The sequence below is a fragment of the Ctenocephalides felis genome, unplaced genomic scaffold, assembly GCF_003426905.1.
Source record: "Ctenocephalides felis isolate EL2017-DRISC unplaced genomic scaffold, ASM342690v1 CF-g0.4_SCAFFOLD_01170, whole genome shotgun sequence".
Classification (NCBI taxonomy): Eukaryota; Metazoa; Arthropoda; class Insecta; order Siphonaptera; family Pulicidae; genus Ctenocephalides; species Ctenocephalides felis.
In genome coordinates, this window is record NW_020537324.1 from 36,487,465 (window position 1) to 36,510,074 (window position 22,610).

General features: G+C 29.5%; 1 protein-coding gene across 1 annotated transcript in view; it reads left to right on the forward strand.

The window, feature by feature from the left end:
- Positions 1–280: 280 nt before the first annotated feature.
- The window catches only part of LOC113366301 (sodium/potassium/calcium exchanger 3-like), a 33,694-nt gene continuing 11,364 nt past the window's right edge, over positions 281–22,610 (forward strand). The window contains exons 1-6 of the mRNA XM_026607885.1: positions 281–444; positions 8,932–9,122; positions 15,020–15,265; positions 17,492–17,679; positions 18,933–19,080; positions 19,671–19,805. Of these exons, the coding sequence (XP_026463670.1) occupies positions 8,948–9,122; positions 15,020–15,265; positions 17,492–17,679; positions 18,933–19,080; positions 19,671–19,805 (892 nt within the window). The 5' untranslated portion in view covers positions 281–444; positions 8,932–8,947. The remainder of the gene's footprint in view (positions 445–8,931; positions 9,123–15,019; positions 15,266–17,491; positions 17,680–18,932; positions 19,081–19,670; positions 19,806–22,610) is intronic.

Sequence of the window (22,610 nt, forward strand, 5' to 3'; positions counted from 1 at the left end):
ATATATATCAACGTAGACAAAACTATCATCATATAAATATATATATATATATATATATATATATATGTGTGTGTGTGTGTGTGTGTGTACGTAAATGTATACCAGCGTAGCTTTTCAGTACAAAGTCATCATAGTGAGACAGGTAAACAAGCAGCGATTTTATTCTAAAAAAACGTGTAGATATTATGGAGTTATATCTCTGATAAGAAACAATCGTCGAAAGAATATGTTCGCTGTCGTCTTACTCGACATTTTCAATCACACACTGATCCTAGTGAAGCGCCAACGTCTATTTAAAATTTTGATATGCAATTTGTGTTAAATGCGTTGTAAAGAAAACTATTTATACCTATTTACTGTTGTCTTTATTTTGCTTCATATTGTATTTTTCGGTATCCATAAATATCGTTGTTTGTGAAAATTTGTGTGAAAAAGTCTATTAAGGTGAGTGCTATTATGTAGTGATACCAGAAAATAATTCTTTATGTATAGCATATTATTTTATTGTGACAATGCAGGAAAGGGATTCTTTCCACTTGGATTTCTCAGTTATATCATATTAAATCATAAATCTCAGTCTTTTAATTAAGTAGGGTCTTTAATAACATATTTATTACGAAAAAATGCAACTAATCACAAAACCAAGTTTGTCCAAGCAGTGCATAATATAAGTATATCATTTTATCTAAAAGTTAACAGAAATGAATATATAATCAAAATTCCATCAAGCACCTGATAATTGTAACAAAATTGAATAAAATCACTAGTACTGGACATGAGTTGATAAATTTTGATAGAAATAGTTACAAATACCAATAAATATGTCTTCAAAAACTTGAGAAAAACACTCTCAAAATTAGCTTCTGGTATTTATTGACTTTCCGGGTGGGGTAAGTTATAGTAATCGTTCAAAATCGAAAATGAAAATCTTTGCATATCTTCACGTTTTGAGGGTTTGTGAATATTTTGGTATACCTTAGAAAAAATTGATGTGTCTTTGTATGTGTATGTATGTATGGATACCATTTTATGCTCACGTTTTCCGTTGCACGAATCAACAGATTTGAATGATTCAGAAAACATTCGATTTCTGTTGATAAGGATATGTACTGATTAGTTTTTAACAGAGGCAGATGCAGCCGTTTCGGAGATTTTATTATCAATTTTCAAATCTAATTGCTACATTTTAATTATTTTATTAATAGAATATACCAATACTGGTTTATTTTTATGATATCTGATTAATTTTTTTTATATTCACTTAAGATTATGAAATATGTGTTATTATTGATTTTAATTATTCAATTGCATTAATAACTAATTTATAATTGCAATAAAGTAAAAATATGTTTCAACCTTTAAGTTCATAATCGATTATTAAAGAAGCGGTAACTTAATGTATTAATGATTGTCCTATCTATATTTGAAATATATTTCATTAATTTTTTTCAACAAATTGTATTTATATTTGAATAAATATATTTTAACTGAATGTAAGATTGTAGGGAATAGTTATTTTTACACATAATCAAGGGAAAATAGAATATTGCTTGATATCAAATTTTCTAACACGTGGGTTGTCTCTTTGAATCGAAATTAATATTCACGTTTCACGTTTTCTAATTTCAATTATTGAAAAATTATTAGGTATTAAAAAAGGTCTTAAACGTATTTAGAAAAACTGAAATTAAATATTTTTTTTATAAATATATAAATAATAATTGGAATTCATTACTCTGAAAATGATTTATCTTTCGGAGGCAATTACATTTAAAATATTAATTACATTTTTAAGAAAACATATAATCATTTAATCTGTCTGCAAACAATAGTCTACTCTTGTATACAAAGTGATCACAATGCAAATTGTAATTATTTGAATTGCAACTATGTTAGACTCTTAGTATTAAATTGAGGTAAATATCATATTATACATCATTTTTAATGAGTGAAGAGTTCATGTTATATTAGATAAATTATTGAAATAATTTTCAAAATTACTTTTAGATAAGTTAAATATAAAATTCTATATGATAAAGAGAAAATCATAGATAATTATGACCAATTAAAACCTCTATTTGCGTAATTCTGTAATGATATTATTTTTAATATATTAAAAATTTAAATATTGAACAAGTAATGTTTTTACGTGATATGTGCTAAATACCGCGTGCATTATTGTTGTCTGAAAAAAGTTACTAAAATACATGAATGGTTTAAATGGTTCTCCTTGTTTTTAATACATAGATTTTGTTTCCAATTGATTTGGGAGACTTGTTGATAAGTTTTTGGAAAAGACAGCTCTGGCCCTTTCGTAGAATCAAAGCAAAAAGTATAATAAATTGGAATTTAGTTATTGCAAAAACGGAGCATCCGATTAAATTGATTCGGAAGGCATTCGAGTCGTATTGGTGGCGAGACGTGTTATTTAGTTTTTGGCAAAGTCAGGTCCAGCTGTTTCGAAAATAGAAAACAAAGAATGCAAAAAATGGCCATTTTTTGAAAGAAAGGGTTATCAGATTCGAATGATTAAAACTGGCCGGAGTAAATAATTGATTACATTTTTGCAAGTTGAAACAATTTTTTTTTCCAAAATCAATTATTTTGTTAAGACAAGCAGAAAGTTCTTTGAATCATTTAAATCGGACGCTTTGTTCTCTCAAAAACTGCAATTTTTTACACATTTAGCTCCGTAAATGGCTGGGTTTGCCTTTGCCAAAACTAATAAACACTTCTCCCAATCATTACTAATTGCATGTTTTTTAGATCATTCAAATCGGTTGCTCCGTTCTCTCAAAAACTCGATTTCTATTTTCTGCACTTATTGCTCTTTAATTCCGTAACTGCTGGACCTGCCTTTGCCAAAATTACCCTACGGGAAGTTAACAAGTAGACAGGTAGGCAGATGAACAGGTAGACAGGTAGACAGGTAGGCAGGTAGACAATAAAGGAGATAGTAAGACAGTCAGATTGACAGACAGATATTTTGATATAAATATACAGGTAGACTTGTAGAAGAATGGACTCGTAGATAAGTAAACAGGTAGAGAGATAAAAAATAAGTAAGCACGGGTAGGAAGGTAGACGGGCAAATAGCTTGATAGGTAGACAGGTAACTAGATAGATAGGTAAATGGGTAAATAGGTAGGCGGATACAAAAGTAGACAAGTTAAAAGTTAGACAGATAGACACTGAGACAAATCATGTACTTGTTCTGTATTACTTAAGTAACAGAATGATGAATACACCCAGATATTCTAATTATTAATGTTAGTGGAATTTTGCATAAACTTCTCGATATGTATATATGATCTAAATTGGTATTTGATCTGCCTCACTATCTGTCTAATTTTTAACTTGTGTACTTGTGTATCCGCTTACCTATTTACTCATTTACCTGCCTACCTATCAACCTATTTGCCCGTCTACCTTCCTACCCGTCGACGAGCTTACTTGTCAATTACGAGTGAATTTTTTACCTGACTACCTGTATATATATATATATATATGTTTATATATATATATGTTTATATATATATATATATATATATATATAGATTAATAACGGTTTCATATGCTATATTAGGATACAAAATTGTAAGTGTTTTATTATTATTATTATTATTATTATTATTATTGTTTTTCTATGAAATTTCTTACATATAACTTATTTAGTTTCAATTTCTATAGTTAATTTGATTACTACTGGATGATGGCTAAGATGCTAGCCGAAAAGTATGGATTTTAAATAAATAAACTATAAAAAAAATTCTCATACTATTTTTATTGATGTTACGCCCGAATTTTAAACTCAAATTAAACATATATATATCAACATCAAACTCATGACTATTCAAATATATATATATATATATATATATATGTATATCAATCTATCTGTCTGTCAACCTGACTATCTGACTATTTTCTTTATTGTCTACTTGTCTACCAGTCTACCTGTTCATCTATCGACATGTCCACTTGTTTACCGTTACGTTGGAAAATCAATTGATTTACCAATATCTGTTATACAGCGTCCATTCAATTTAAATATATTATTTTTTTGTTACTGTTTTTTTTTTTAATTGTTTTGTGATATTTTAACTGAATAATGACACATAAAGTGTCGAAATTTATAGATAAATTTAATTTATCTGGTTGAAAATAGCCCCTATCCGAAAAATCATCGGAATTGATATAAGTGTAAATTATAAATAAAATACAAATAATAGATCGGTTCATCAATAATAAATTATTGATCGGTTGATCAATAACAACAAAATAAATCTTCTGCGTTCTGAAAAGCCTTAGTTAATTTAACAATTAACTCTTATGAATTATAATCATAAAAATTTTTAATTCAAGAACACACTTAAAGTATCAATAAAATCCCCCTTGACACGATTAATATTTTTGTAATTTATATTGCAATATCACAGCGAACACAATTTAATAAAATTCAACGAATAATGCAACCACTTGACAAATACACTATTGTTTATTTTGTTATAAAACTGAGATATGTGAGAAATGGAATATTCTGAAATGATGAAGGTCGTTTAATCAGATTGTGTTCCGCTATCAATGCGCATCAACGAAAACAAAAACGGTTAATTGGCGTCATTTCTGACAACATTAAAGAACATATTTATATACCAGATTATTTTCATGAGCATTGCACATTGTTTACGCCATAATATATGGAGTTCTAGTAGAAACTAGTTGGTATTGGTATTATGCCTTGAGGCAAGTTACATGAACTTCCCGATATGTGTAAATAATCGACTTAATCTATAAAAAATAAATTAATGTATGAGGGATTAAAAGTATTTCGAATGGATTCATTACACATAATTGAAAACAAACGAACACGTTAACTCGGGGTATTTTCTAACAGGACATTTTCAAAAATCAACCATTTTTATAATTGAACCAGTTTCCGTACAATTTTAATGGTTTAGTATGTTCGTTAAGACCAAGTACTCTATCGTTATACCAAGTAAATCGTCTAATTTTAATTTGACGTGGTTGTACTGGTTCTGGTTTGTACAATTTTTCAATGTGTTACACAAATTACAACATTAAACAAAACGCACTATCCGAAAACAATAATTGAAAAATTATTTTATCCTTTTTAGCTAATAATAAAAAATTATTTAGCATATATTAATATACATTGTATACTAAGCCAATATGAGTAGAAGCACTAAATTTCTTTTTCGATATTTCTTATGGTTACGCCAAAAATTGAGTTTAGGAAAGGGGCCACTTTGGCATATTTTCAATGATATCTCGGCCATAATGTGAGATACAAAGTTGAAGTTTGGTATATCGGATGTTTTCAAAAAGACCTTCAAAATGGCGTACAAATTATTTAAATACAAGGGTGTTAGTCGATTATGTATGGCAATGCGCCATACTGGCAGACCCTTGCAACCGTCAGAATGGGCTGGCTTTTTACATATGCTTTCTGAACAGTTAAAAGATTACACCCTCAAAATTTGAGCCTTGTGGGAGCAAGTTATGAAAAAAAATTTTTTTTGACATTTTTACAAATTGAAGGGATGATGACGCAATCGCGGAATGACTGCTAGAATGGTACTTTCTTCATACGTCGATAATAAAATATAATTAAAAAAAATTCTAGCTTTGAGAAAACAGTTTAGTCGAATAGTTCACTGGCTCTTAGACTAAAACTAGAGATTATAAAAACAACAAAACGTGTTACAAAACACTTAATCTATTAGGCTCTATTTTCAAATATTGTAGTTAATTTTTTTAACTTTTCTTGTTTTTGAGATATTAGCGTGACCTTTTTACCTAAGATCAATAAGCGTCTTTTACCTTATATTTCCTTTTGCCCCATAGCCTTGGTAATTTAAAAGGAAATTTAAGGAAGGAATAATCCTACGAGCATCATAAATCTAGCTGTGATGGGTTTTTCTGTTTTACTTATCACGATCTCTTTGTTTCTTAGAATACAATTATTACAAACAAGGCAAATACAAATTACTTATTTACATCTTTTCAAACAATTAATTAACGTATACTAATTATAAATATGTAAATATTATATTCAGGTATCGCAAACTAACAAGAAAAAGAATACTCTTGTTAAAAAATAGGCAATACGGTAAGGCGATGTCTGGCTAAACAAATTTTGACCTCTACTTTATAATAGTATTGCTAGAAAAGTTTATGTAGAAAATAAGCATATTAAAAGATTGAAGGACGATTTTTATTACTGAGTAAACCAATGACTAGAATAAAATCTTAAATAGAATGCCAATAATAGTATATAGACACTTTATAAGTGAACTTCTATATGCAAACGGAAATCATTATTTTCTTTCCCATATTCGCTTTCACCTTAAATATAGAATTTTATATGTTTTTTTATTATGTTGGTACGTTCAGTATCGATAATTATTTAATTTATATTTTTAACTAGTGGTGCATCGTGCCTTAAGGCAAATTGCTGGAACTTCCCGTACCAGAATTATTCGAGGGGAAAAAATCAGCAATCAATAAATATTGATCAATGATTAATAACAATTATTTAAACATTTAAAATAGATAATTATAATCACTATATATTTTATTGTTCATAAAATATACAGTGACGATCTTATCGCTCAAAACACTTGAGAAAGTTTACATTAGCAAGAGGTGCTGAATAAATCCATCTGAGGATATATTTCTTACAAATAGAATAACGCATTTGAAATATATACATTTTAAAACTGAATTATAAATTTGAAAATTATATTTTAAGTATAAAACTTTGTAAATTTTTGAAAAAAAAAAATTCGAAAAATTTTGAAAACTTAAAGTAAACTTTAAAAATTAACAATCTTGGTACGGAACCCAACAAAAATGTAACAAAATTAGTACTAATTTATGAAACTTTTATGAAACATGTGAAAATTTAATGTGCAAATATGTAATGATCATTTTTGACCGCCAAATATCTTTTTTTTTTACTTTTTCCTCTGTATCTCCGAAACCGCTAGACTTGCCAAAAATTTCTACAACTCTTTGTCAATACAAGTAAAATATTCTTTTAATCATTCAAGTCGGGTACTCCGTTCTCTCAGAAACCAAATTACTGTTTTTGGCACTTTTTGTCAAACGGCTAGTTACCCCAAAAATTAATCAGCACGACTTTTCATCAATAGGAATCAAATGTTTTTTGAATCATTCAAATCGGTTAATTCGTGCGCCCGAAATCGTGGACGAAAAATTGTATTCAAACATATACAGACACACATACGATCGTACATCCATTTTTTCTAAGGTTTGCCAAAATGTTCAGAAACCTTCAAAACGTGAAGATATGGAAAAAGTTCCATTTTGAATTTTTCGAAGATAAAAACTACAAATTATAAATAAGTTTCTTATCGAACAGTATTTTTGATCATATTTTTTAAAATTTCAATTTATAGTTTAAGTAATTTATCAATTTTACACCAATTCTGCAGGATTAAACAAATATTTAAAATTTGTTCAAAATTTGATAATTGATCTTGATAACACGAAGAACTGAAGAACATTGTAGTTTTACATCTGCTGTTAAGTAAGTACAGATTTATTCAACTCAATATGTATAGATACTGCAATTTTAAAATATTTGCACTTCAAGCAAAAACCGGCAGTGCATTTTCTATCAGTAAAAATTATTATCTTTCGATAATGACTTCAATCAGTATTAAAGTCGCTTATTTAATTAAGTTTATCTAACAATATTAAAACTTGTTCAATATAAGAGCTTGGCATTCATATAATTTGAATTACCTCTAGAGTTTTGTATATATAATAATGTTTTTGTTTATTTTTCAATCAACCGTTTTTGAAGTAAAACTTTTTTAGGCGCGACTGGGGTGTAAATTCGTACAAATGCAACGGAAGTATGTTACGCCCGAACTGTTAGCTCTCGATCATTTCTATACGGGTCGATTATGATTAGTCGTCATGTTGAGTGAATAGAGATCTGTCGTTGTATGCGAACCGGCATCTACGTTGTATGCATACCGATATCAACAAGGAAATCGGCTTAGATAAATAAACATTTTAAAGTTATATCGTAGTACAAATCTTGATTTAATGAAAAATGTCTGAATCAGAAGAATATTTTACCCTGTTCCTTGAAAATATTAAAACAAATTAAACATTTGTGCCGTGTATTAAACGTAAGTTCGTTGATTAGAAATTATTTCTATATCATTCGTAGTTTCTATAAATTCCTAGTTTGAAGTTATTAAAATGGAAAATATTTTTTAGGCAAGACAGATATTACAGATGTTCAAAGAATGAGATTATATCGCGAAAAAGTAAAAAAATAGAAGCAGTCAATAAATGTATGTTAATTTTAATTACATGAAGTTCTTCAAACACTATTACATGATGAGTGAAGTTGCGCCTGAACGCCTGAACAATACTCGTTCAGGCGTTGTTTAACATAACGGACATTATAGAATTTATTTATCAGCAATTACTTCATTTCTCTAATGAAGGTTCATTTCTAAATTCTAAATCACAATGACAAACCGATCATATCATATTTGAAGTATGACTTTAATTACATTATTGTTTTTACATATTATACATATTTTTAATGCTATTATAAATATATAATTTATTTATATTTATTTATTTATAATATTTATTTTTACTTAAATGCCATCTTGTACAGTAGCAAATAAGTTTAACTTCAATCGCGTGTGAACTTTACGCGCACTCTTTTTTTTATACCTCAATATTACTTATATTGAGATATAATGTTAAAATTTCATTTTGCCTTAGAACATCAGTTTTTTTTATTTGACTGTGTTATTCTGATTCGATTTAATAATTTGTGATTATTTTTATTAAATTTGTTAGTTAGTTGGTTGATAATAATTGATTAGCTGAATAAATTTGTTTCATTTTCAGCATCTTCAAGTTTGGTATGGCTAAACCTCACCTGAAGAAAGTAGCGTTCCTGAGGACCCGCTATGTCACAGCACTAAAATTAAGATTTTTCTTCTTTGTGACAATACCAGTTTGTTATTTGGTATTTACAGCGTTAACAAAACAATCCGTTTCTTCTGAAGATATTGAATATTACCCGCAGACACCAGAAAGTAAGTATACGTATAAGTATTAAGCAGCACAAACAATTGTGAAATTGAAGATATATCGTTTAATTTAATTAATCATCTTAAATATATACATGAAACGCGGACGCCAGTGTAACGATACACGTTCTATGAGAATCATACAATGAGATTCGAGGAAAAGACCTTTTTAGTGGCCATGAAATGTTAAATTTGATAAATTTTTACTCAATGGGATCTTATGTATTGTTAGTCGTCGGTTTGCATCAACTAATGCCTTTCTGGCGTCTTTATTAGCTTCAGCCGAACTTCCTGGTCTTGGAGCATCTTGGACATCAAAATACCAGGAATGAAATTTAGTAAACTAATTTTGGCATTGTCGTACTATTAACACGTCATTACTGTACACATCGATCAATTTTATTTTGACTTAAACAGTTTGTTTTCTTTTCTATAGCAAATTTTTCCATATTCAAAGTGGCACCATCGAAAGACTACTGCATGTAGTTGATTAGAATTTGTTACACACAAGCCTTAAAATATAAGGTTTCAAATCATATATCAATTATAGGACTTAAGTGTGATGTTACGTTCAAAAAATATAGTTAAATTCTTGTAGTAAAAAAACAAAGTGACTTTCCGAACAACCTTATAGTTTATGCAATATCTCAAATACAAATACACTTAGTCTTTCGTAAAATATTGACAAGAAACGTTAAAGTAAGATTCTTATGTATTAATGTTAATGAATCTTTTATTAACAATGTCTTACAATTAATTTTCTTGTTAGGGTTTGTTCAAGAGATGCGTTACTGAAACACACATTCAAGTAGTAGCATAATTCAAAGTTTGGAAGCCCGAAAAATGTTTTGGTATTGTTGGCAAAAAACTATTCCAAGGAGTTCTTAAGCTATTTTTTGTGGCGAAGATCACAAATTCAATTCGGTTGACCAGTGCTTCCAAAAACGTCGACAAAAAATTGCATCCATACTTACATACATAGCACATACACTCATACACACACATCTATTTTTTCTAAAGTATCCCAAAATGTTCAGAAACTTCTAAAACGTGAAGATATGAATTTTTTTTTGCGATTACTATAACTTACCCTACGGAAAGTTAAATATAGTAAATTTTGCAATATATTAAAAGTACCCACGTATTGTGTTTTACGCACCACTTCTGTGTATTTTATAATTATATAAATGGCCTATTTCTCAACTATATTATTCAAAACGTTTTCTGAATTTCAATAAGGTTTTCCAAGTAAAGTAGGGTGTACCCTAAAACTTTAACATAATAAATTGTAATTGGCTTTCCAATGGCTTAGTGTTGGCTTACCATCCAGAAGGATTTAAGTACGGTATTTAATTCGAATAGCCTGATGTCAAGCAGTTATGGCATCAGTCTGTCCAAATATAGATGGAAATCCAATATGGATGAAGATATATTTTTACGTAAAATAATAGCTTTTTCTCAGCATTGGTATCTAAATTTTAATAATCAGAACAAATCAAATATGCACAAAACAAGCCTTGTGTTGCCTTATAAAAATATATGTCGTTAATAAATATTATCACTAAACTGCTCATATGTCTCTTAACATCTAATTGAAGTTTGTAAAATAATAATTAAGGAATAAAACTTCTAGATGAGATTCTGGTAACTGGTTCCAAATTGAGACTCAAAGTTTGAGTATTTATTACTTGTCTCTAAAATTTAACCATTTGGATTAAATACTATTGGTTGTTGCTACTAAAAACCCGAAGTCCACATAACCTCAATTAACATATTGAACTTTGGTTGGAGTTTTTCAAACACATGGTTGACTCATGATTAAATTTTAGTCATCAATTATAAATTGGATCAGATTAGAAGATTTTATAGATTGTTTCTGTGGTAACATGTTAAGCATAGATTTCATTATCCAATTATCACGTGAAAATCAGTTTGAATTGCTCATTTTGATATTTAATTAGTAGATTTGAAATTTTAGGAATTTAATTTGATAGAGCACGTTGAATTTGATAATATGTTCTTGATAGTGAAGCACGCTCTGATACTTGATAATTTAAATAAATGATTAAATATCCTGATTGTAGAAGATCAAGAGTAAGACCTTGAAAACCCTCGCATTATAAAACTGTTGATAAGTCATATCTAAATAAAATAATTAATTTATGGAATTAATTAAATATATAGAAAGATGTTTCTATGCTTATATTAAATTTCGTTGATTATAAAACTTTACCAAATATCATGACCATTTGTTTCTTTCAAATTCCGCCTAGCTCACTTGATTCCCACACATACTTCCTGCTTAGTGTTGACCTCACACTAGTTCAAAGGCAGATTGGTGAAAAGGCAGATTGTATCAGCGTTGTGAATTTGACATCATTTAGTATGTGAAATTTTACACAAATTTATGAAGGTATAAACACAATAGTAGTCCACCACAACTGGATAAGATTCATCTGGCCTAATCATCGAAGTTAGTAAAACATTATACGAACTTGTCGATGGAGCATATCGGATAGTTTCCTTTCCACGGAAAACATCTTAGATGAAGTATCTAAATCCAGTTCTAAGAACAACATACAATCCCGATCCAGTTCCAAAGACTTAAGCATCAAAAAGACAAATTGTTGAGTTATAGGACAAGGAGAGGTTGAATCACGATTTCAATGAACTTGTTGGTGGTGATTTTAGTTTATGGCCCAAAGTCTTGACGTAAATAGGCTGGTAAAAGACTAGTAGTCAGAACTAATGACTGCCAGCGATAACCCGAGGTCTGGACATACTGAATAAGTATGCCGACGGAAGTCCGGTATCAGGGCTAGTAAATGCGTTAGCCCGCGATGACCCGAGTACTGGTCGTACCTTTTATATAGCCAACGGAAGACCGGTGGTTGGGGCTTGATCCATGCTCAATTGCTATCTTCATTGTAAATGTCGTGCGTCACCAATATGGAAATAATTAAATATATAAAAAGATATTGCCATGAATAAAAATATTTATTAAATTTCGTTGATTATAAAACTTCACAAAATGTCAGGGCCATTTGTTTCTCTCAAATTCTGACTAGCTCACTTGATTTCCACAAATTAATTAGTTTGAAATTTTATTTTCATAAACTGCCTACATTTGTTAATAGTTACATTTTACGACGTTCACTTCATCGTTTCACCCACCAGATCAACTTCAACAAACACAAACAAACAATGATCTTGTGTTTTATTTAATCACAAAAAGTAGTTTGGAAATTGGATAATATTGTACACTAAAATTTCGCCATAAAAAATCAATAACCTTGAAAAATATTTTTGTAACTTTAATTGTTTAATTTTCGTAAATTATCTGCTCTTTTAAGCTGTGAACAAAATTATGTTAAATGGGTTAAGTAATAATACTGCAGGATAACTTTATAAGAAATTATTCTGTTATAATAATATTGATCGTATACATTTCAAAACAAATATTTTTACACAGGTTACATGCGGAAATCGGGATTATAATTACCTCAAACATGTGTATGATACCAGCTGATTTCACGCATTGAACACATGTTATTAATAATTTATTAATCGCCTCTTAAAATCTAATCAAATGCTCAATTAACAATAAGACCATAATAAAGATAATGACATTGTGCGTTTCTTAATGTGTAATGATAAAATAGTTTGATTTGATTTATTTTGTGTTACGTCAATTTTTGACTACAGATTTTCAGATAACTAAGTACTTAATTGCGTACTTTGTATTAATGAATTTAGTAGTCAAGTAAAAGTATAGGATCGGATTTACATTCGAAAGAACAAATATATTTATCAGAAATTAGTGAATAAAAAATTTCAAGACTTACATGAATAATAAAATTAATATTACTATTATCTTAAAATTAATAAAAAAAAATATTTTAGCTACGACATAGTCACGTGTACACTGCCACATATACGAGGTCTGTTCAAAAAGTACTCGGAATTTTCGTTTTTTCAAAAAAATATTTATTTATTCGTCTACATTAATGTGGTCCCCTTCAAAGTAGTCCCCCCCAGATATAATACACTTATGCCAGCGTTTTTTCCAATTTTCGAAGCACCCTTGATATTCACTTTTTGATATGTCCTTGAGCACTCTCAGCGATTTTCTTCAATCGAGGAAAACCGCCGTCCTTTCATGGGTCTCTTCAACTTTGGGAATAGGAAAAAGTCACACGGAGCCATATCTGGTGAATTTTTGCACTTTGCAACACTTTATTTCATTTTTTACGCAAAATTTAATACAAATTCTTTGACTTTTCAATTCTTCCATTGTAAAAATCGCCGAGCTCAGAAAAACACGTCGAACCTTAGCGACTACCACAGACAAAGTAAACAGTGAATATAGCTGAAAATTTCATCATACTTTAGGGGCATGTATACCAACACAATAAAAAAAAATATTTGACAATCAGACACTCCAGACCCGCGAAATTTAATTATTAGTAATTCCGGGTACTTTTTGAACACACCTCGTATATAATATATGTATATAATAACAATCAATAGCAGTTTTTTTTAAATATCTAAGAAACAATGATAATAACTTTCTGCTAATTTTATTTCTTCAAGAATGTAATATTTTATAAGTCATTGCTTATAAAATTACTTTGCTATGTAAAGTAGAGTTTTGACTCTAGATTTTAATCAAGGTTCCAATTATTAAGTTTCAATTTTTAACATTTAAGTCTTCTATAAATTATATTTCGAATACCATTATCATATGAATATTACAAATTTAATACATCTTACTTATTAAGTCAGAAAGTTTTGAAATAATGCATGTCGTGCATTATTTTCTTAAGACAATAGAATTATTCTGAGTTATTTATAAATAACTTAGGTATAAATACTTAGGTATAACTATAGGTACCTCATAGTATATTTTTTTGACAATAATTTAATCTATTTGTCAATAGTGCAGATTCTATATACATAAATGTCTTAATATCAATGTATAAAAAAATTGATGTATGTGTGTGTGTGTTCGGATACAAATTTTAGTCGTCGATTTCGGGAACACGATTTAACCGATTTGAATGATTCAAAATTATTCGATTTCTATTGATAAGGAGACGTGCTAATTACATTTTGGATAAGGCAGGTCCAGCAGTTTCAAAGATACGGGTAAAAAAGTTACAAAAATGGTAATTCAGTTTTTGACAGAACGGAGCGTTCGATTTGAATAATTTTTTTAAAAAAGCATTCTACTTATATAGACCGAGTAGATAATTTTCCAAATTTCTGGCAAATACAGTCCAGCTGCTTCAGTAATACGGAGAAAAAATTGCAGAACATGGGTATGCAGATTTTGCAAGAATGGAGCAAATTTTTTTCAATTTTATTTTTATTTACTCTACATGTAAACATATATTAACCTCATCGTCCAATTCATGAGATCTTATAATTTGTCTATAAAATACGAATAATGAAAATTTTACAATTTGTAATATCCTATTTGTATATAGAGGGAAGTCCCCCAGTGGCGGACACCTAAGGTTATTTATAAATAAATCAAAAAATATTTTACGAAATGTTTATTAAATTCTGATGTATGTTAGATAACAGAGTTAGAAGTCAAACTAAATTAACAAAAACGCAACCTTTGCTAAAAAATAATTTATACTATCAATCAAACTTTGGTAACAAAAAATTGCATGTCAGAGGCGAGGCTTGGCGCGTGATCCTGTACCTGTGTGCCCCCGCGCTCCTTGCATTTGTATTTTGAAATGGAAAGATTTATATTCGCTTAAATAATACGTTTTAAATAGAGTGTCCGGCGCTAGGTGCCATCCGGCGGTACGGGACTTCCTCCTTGTATTAATAATACATATTTAGTTAGTTAAAATTGCATTCACATGTCACATTACACAATTTTGCAGTTACTGGATCGCGGAAATTGCTTGGCCTATCTTTCACCGATGCCAAGAATTCGAGTCTGGCAGATGATCATGGTCATAACTGCACGCCCGCAGCTATCTTAGATTTTCCTTCCGATGGATTCACCAGGGAGCAAAGAAGACAGGGCTGGGCGCTGGTCCATGCCGTTATCGCATTCTATTGCTTCTGGCTGTTGGCATTAGTTTGCGATGACTACTTCGTTCCAGCAATTGAGATGCTGTGTAAAAGTAAGATATTTCCACACTTTTTTGTAGATTTTGAAGTAATAAATATATACTTGCTTAAAATACATTTGTTAGAATAACTCATAAAATTATCAATTCGTTGTTTGTTTTTCATTTTTTCATTATATGCATTATTGAATTACTAAAATATAAATATATAAAGCATAATTTATTATCTTGGCAATAAGTCAATAGAGTCAAGATTCTCCGGTAACGGTTACTTTCAAAGTTGGCACCACTGTACAAAAATTTAGGTGTTATGAGGAAATTGGAATAAATCATATTAATATTAATTTGATAAAAATAGAATAAACCAAAATTATCGTATTCACTTATCCTTATTGTTCTTTTAAGGTTTTGCCAGAACCAAATTTATATAGCTATTCAAGCACTAGAATTTACAAAAACAGCTCAATTAAGGGGGTGTTAAATTTTTAGGTAATTCTTAAATCATCGTCAAAAAGGGAATAATTTTAAAAAAAAGGTACGTAACTTGTCCACGATTACATCCCAACTAGTAATCCGAAATAAAAAAAGGTAATTAATCTAGAATGATGTCGTAATGGTATTACGTTGAAATAAAAATTGACAAAATGTTTGAAAAAAGGATCATTTTCTTACCACTTTTTTGCGTTTCTCAAATTTTGGGAAAATCGTAAAAATTAAATTTGGAGAGTAGGCTAGTGTATGCCAGAGTGAAATCTATAAAGAAGATTCACTGGAAATTTCAAGAAAATCGGCCCAGTAGAACTCAGACTCGAAAAAATCGTGTTTAAAGTTTTACTAAAGGAAGTAAACAGAAGAGGATCATCATAACCAAACAGCTCCGAAATCTCTGAACAGTATCTCCGAAAATAAATCAAATTTTAACTAGTGGGGCGCATGGCATCGTGCCTTAAGGCAAATTGCTGGAACTTTCCGTACCAAAAATTATTATTTTTTAAAAAGATTAACATTTTTGAAAAAAAATAGATTTTCGAGAAACTATAAATTTTTGACAAAAATTTACTTTTTCTGAAAAAAAAATGTTTTCTTTATTTTGAAATATTTTGGATATTCTGAACTTTTTTTCAAAGCAATCGTATACTGCTTTAACAGCATAGATGAATTATCGAAGCGCGTAAGCGCCGAGTCGCCATCTAACGGATAAGCATTAGTACGGAATCCTTAGGAATGTAAACACTATTTATACTTATTGTTAAAATTTCTATAAAATATCTGATAATTTGATGTGCATATGTCTAATGATCATTTTTGACCGCCAATTGGCTTTTTTTTTTCTTTTTTCACTAGATCTCCGAAACCGCTAGACCCGTCTTCATGAAAATTTGATCAATTCTTCATCTTATCAATACAAGTAAATTGTTTTTTGAATTATTAAAATCGGACACTCCGTTCTCTTAAAAGCTAAGTTACTGTTTGTGGCACTTTGCCCCGTATCTTCGAAAGGGCTAGAACTACTTATGCCAAAAGCTAATCAGCACGCTTCCTTATCAACAGCAATCGAATGTTTTTTGAATAATTGAAATCGGTTGAACCGTGTATGACAAAATATTCAAAAACCTCTGATACGTAAAGTTACATAAAAATTTTCATTTTTGATTGCCATAACGTACCCAACGGGAAGTTAAAAAAGCCTTTGAATATATGTATAGTCTAAAATTCTAAAGCTTTGAAAATAGATAATAAAACAAAAAAAATATTTTGAATTTCTACTCAACACTTTTAATATACAAAAAATGCTGCTATCGGTGCTTTTTTTGTCATGATGTGTTTTTATACTATTGATAATATTTCTAAGTTTGTTTAATTTCTAAGAATTGTATCAAAACACCAAGAGCATATATGCATACATATATTTCTGAATAGAGTTTTGTTTTTTAATAAGTTAATGTTATTTATTTTAAAGTCTTTTATAGAAATCATTTTTACTCGGCTTTTATTCATACAAAATTTAGTTAATTAAATTTTTTTTATTCAGAGTGGAAAAACATTTTGGTCTTCTCTACGGTTTTTGATAATTCTAGTTTTATGTACTTGAAACTGGCTGGATAAAATGTATATATACTGATAACAAATTAAATTATTTTATTTTTTTTTATTCTGGCAAAAATGTAAACATTTAAAATTCTTGCAATCAACATTCGGAATTGTGATCTCAAATTTTTCGTGATATAAAATTTCCATTTCTCGAAATATATTAATACTTAGATATTTCTGTTATTCCAGAGCTAGATATGAAGGAAGATGTCGCCGGAGCTACATTCATGGCCGCTGCCAGTTCTAGTCCTGAATTATTTATTAATTCGGTAGGAACTTTCATAACAGAAGGAGACCTCGGGGTCGGCACGGTCGTGGGTTCATCTGTATTTAATATACTTGCCGTCCCTGCATGTTGTGGGCTCTTTGCTGGAAGGGTAAGTATTAATTTAGATAGGTTTAGTTATTTATGTTTACTTAAAATCATTCTCACATATCTACACTCTTATTTGGCGGAATTAATTATGTTCAAATTATTAATCATAGGTTTGTCTTTTACAATAATTTTAATTAAATCTGGACAATTTTGGATAGAATCAAAAATATTTATACTTGCTTTATATCATGCATTTGTTTATTTACATCACATATGCGTAAGATAAGTTATTGTAATCTTCCAAAAATCTGAAATGAAAGTTTTTGCATATCGTTACGTTTCAAAGATTTCTGAACGTTTTGACATACCTTAGAAAACATTGACGTGCCTGTGTGTATGTATGTATGCGTAGATACAAGTTCTTATCGACGTTTTTTAGCATCACTCAACCGATTTGAATGATTCAAAAAGCATTCGAATCCTACTTATGTGAATTAGTGCTGATTGATTTATGGCAATGGTTGGTCCAGTCGTTTCTGAGATACAAAGCAAAGCGTGCAGAAAATTAAAATTTAGTTTTCAAGAGAACAGAGCAGCTTACGATTTAAATGATTCAAAAACATTCAATTCGTAGTGATGATTAGTTTTTGGCAAAGACAGGTCTAGCTGTTTTTGAGATACAGAGCAAAATGTGCGAAAAATTGTAATTTTGGAGAGAACAAAGCATCAGATTTGAATGATGAAACATTTTGCTCGTGTTGACAGTGTGAAGAAACGATTAGTATTTGGGAAAGGCTTTTTTGAATTAAAAAAAAATAATTTACATTTTTTTTAATATCAAAAATAGCTCGAATTTTAATTGTATTTCTAGCTAGAAATATCAGATAAAATCCTTCATCTAACTACGCTTGATTACGTTTTTTTATTTACTTTTTATGTAAACATATATAAACGTTGTCGTCCAATTAATAAGCTCTTAAGATTTGTCTGTAAAATATGAACAATTGATTATAGTATCTGTAAGAGTTTATTTGGAAACGTTTAATATTTTTCAAATATTTCATTATGGTTCGAGAAGTTCTAGCAACTTGCCCTGAGGCATGATGCACCACTAGTATAACATTTTGGTTATAAATCTAAAATTTCATTTGATTTGTTAGTTAGTTTAATTCTGATGATTTGTTTTCATTTCACTAAATGTTATAACAAAAAATTTAATCAGAATTTTTACAATCTAATGTACGAGTGGTTTTTTCACAAACCTTTTCACAAATTTCTCGTGATGAATAAATCAAATTTTACATTTTTACATAGGTAGTAGATTTAGATTGGTGGCCAGTAACTCGGGATTCTGTCATGTATGGATTTGCCGTAGTTGCCCTTATTACTACTTTATTAGATGGAAAAGTTATGTGGTATGAAGCCCTAACCCTAGTACTGGCTTATATATTTTATATTGCAGGTGTGTATTAAATTATCAAAACACAATTGATAATATAAGTTATTGAATATAGTTAGTATTTGTCTAATATTTTTCGAGGAAGCATTAAATTAATGATTAGTTCAATTTCTTAGTCTATTGAAATTGAAAAAAACGTTTTCACACGTGTATTTTCAATCCATTTCTGATTAATGTTAATAATCAAAAAAGTTATGTCAATCTATGAGGAATTTTTAATACCTACTTTAAATAAAACATAAAACTCTGATTGAAATATATTTAAAAGAAAACAACTCGAGAAATTGAATTATAACTTGTTATATATCCAGATGGAAATTTATTAATCAGAAACGAATATTAAAGAAAATTTTATTGGGTAAATCAAATACCCTTAATTACCTATTTTTACCTTATTGGGTAAAATAGACCTTCTATTTTTAAATTTAATACTTTTATGTTATATATTCGAAACTGATTGATTAGGTTTGATGATTAGTCACCCGCCGTCATCTGCCCCTAATGGAAAATTTTAAGCTTCCACTTCAAATAGAAATTTATTATATGAAAGAAGAATAACTTTTTAATAATATTTGATTTTAAATAAAATTCAGCTATGTACTTCAATGATGTGATGAGTGACAGCGCCCGAGACTTTGTCCGAATGTGCTGTGGAAAAAAGAAGACCAAGAAGGATATTGCCTTGTATAGAGAAATTATGACAGAAGCTTCTCCTCTTCTTCTACAGGGTATGTTTAAATACATAATTAAATTTATATATGTATATGTATATATATATATATATATATATATATATATAGCGAGAGGTTTTTCTTCAGATGGTGAAATAATATAATAAAATTGTTTCTTGGGCATCCATCCAGTAATTAAAAAACAGTTTTAATGAAAAATGTTTTTATTTATAGAGAACATACGTTTCGGGTCTGGATTTGACCCATCTTCAGTGCTACAATTAAATAATTCAGGGTACAAAAATTAAAACAATATAAAAAAATACATAATTAACAGACAAAAATAAGTAAAACAATGTATATGAAAAGTATATATGAAAAACAACCATAAAATAAACAATGTAAAGAAATCACCATACAAATAAACTTTGAAAAACAACACAAAAACACAAAATTGCACGAAAAATAAATAAAAGTGAAATAAAAAATTGATGATGAAACGTCGAGTTATGAAAAATTTAAAAAAAAAAAAATGTAAAATTAAATGAATGATATATTTTATTATAAAAAAGCTTATTCCAAACGAACATGTTGTTAGTTGGAAGTTGTATTACGAGTGTGTACGAGAGTAAAATGTGTGCGAACGTGTTTGCGGAAAATACTGGAAACTGTATCGTCATTGGTGAGAGAACGGGATAGAGAGAATTTTGGTGGTTCCATATTACGAAGATTTTCTCAACGATCATGCGCAGTAGGAACATAGTAAAAAATTTATACATGTGCAAGACATCCATAATCAAATCCCAAAAATATGTGAATGAAGAGAAAATTATTAAGAAAAGTATAGATATTAACAGAAAAACGATAATAGTTATGGAACGATAAAAGTTACATAAAAAATTATAACATAACAAATATATGTATATATAAACGCAAAACAATAAATGTAATATATGTATACACATATACATACACATATATGCATACACAAAGAATATGTAGAATACATAAAAGAAATGTTAGGATGTATTGCGCATATTGAAAAAATTATTTGAAGCATCGCGGTAAATATTGCAAAGAGAAGCCGAATCAAATCGTTTGTTAATAGAAGGTAATATTTGTATGAAAATACTCTCAGCGAACTTCCTGCGTAAAATGTTAGATTCACGATGAACTCTTGGATTGGTGAAATTAAAAGAATGTTTAAATTTGGAGACATGCTCGGTGATCATGGTTTTATTTTGTTTCTGTTCAAACTATTAAGTTCGTGTTGGCGCATTCTTTTTGAGAGAAATTGTGAAGTTTCTCCAACATAACAGCTTGAACAATCATTACAATCAATGACATATACGATGTTTGAAGTGCGGGAAATAGGGGTAGGAGTTTTTAAATTAGTGTATAAGTCTGAGAGAGTGTGTCCAGTCGAACACACTAGCTTCAGACCAACGGATGAAAAAAGTTTTTTCCATGAGTGGAAAAGGCGGTCAATGTACGGTAATGAGATGAAGGAATTGAGAGATAGTGAATTTTCAGGAGGCTTCACAAGGTTTTGTGAAATGATACTATTTTGTTGTGATTGGGAGGTAAATAAGGAAGCTGTGCGGAATTATTACGAAGAGAAGGGTAATCTATATATTACTGAGCGTAAAAGTTGTAGTGGATAGGAATTATTTTGAAGGGTAGAATATATCAAATTAATATTTTTTTTCCCAATGTGATGGATGAGAAAGAAGGATGGCATGATTAGTAAGTTGATGATGGATGCAATCTTGGTAGATTTGGGGTGATAGGAATGGTAGTTAAATAGCGTCCAGACCAAGTGGATTTTGATACCAACATGTAGTGATAGAGTTGTTATTTATGAAAAGAGTAATATCTAAAAAATTAATGGAGTGTTAAATTGAGTCTCTAAGGTAAAACTAAGGTGTGAGTCAAAAATATTAAAAGAATTTAGGAAATTGGTTATGTTATAAGTAGGAATGCAAGTTAAAATGTCGTCAACGTAACGTTTGTAAAAAAGAGGGTACATATGACAAGGTATTAAGAGTAGAGTTTCTAGGAACTGCATACAAAGTTCAGCAAGAGGGGCACTCAAACTGGAACCCATTGGGGTGCCAAATTTTTGTTTAAAAAAGGAGTCGTTGAACGAAAAATAGGTATTGGAAATAATGATTTAATACATTTCAGGAACCAAGAAAATTGAAATTGTGTGTTTGCTGATATCAGCCCATTTATGGTCTATGGTCTATGGATAGGAATTATTTTGAAGGGTAGAATATATCAAATTAATATTTTTTTCCCAATGTGATGGATGAGAAAGAAGGATGGCATGATCTAGTAAGTTGATGATGGATGCAATCTTGGTAGATTTGGGGGTGTGATAGGAATGGTAGTTTAAATAGCGTCCAGACCAAGTGGATTTTTGATACCAAATGTAGTGATAGAGTTGTTATTTATGAAAAGAGTAATATCTAAAAAATTAATGGAGTTGTTAAATTGAGTCTCTAAGGTAAAACTAAGGTGTGAGTCAAAATTATTAAAAGAATTTAGGAAATGGTTATGTTATAAGTAGGAATGCAAGTTAAAATGTCGTCAACGTAACGTTTGTAAAAAAGAGGTACATATGACAAGGTATTAAGAGTAGAGTTCTCTAGGAACTGCATACAAAGTTCAGCAAGAGGGGCACTCAAACTGGAACCCATTGGGGTGCCAAATTTTTGTTTAAAAAAGGAGTCGTTGAACGAAAAATAGGTATTGGAAATAATGAATTTAATACATTTCAGGAACCAAGAAAAATTGAAATCTGTGTGTTGCTGATATCAGCCCATTTATGGTCTATGGCAGAGAGGATAAGGTCAGGTG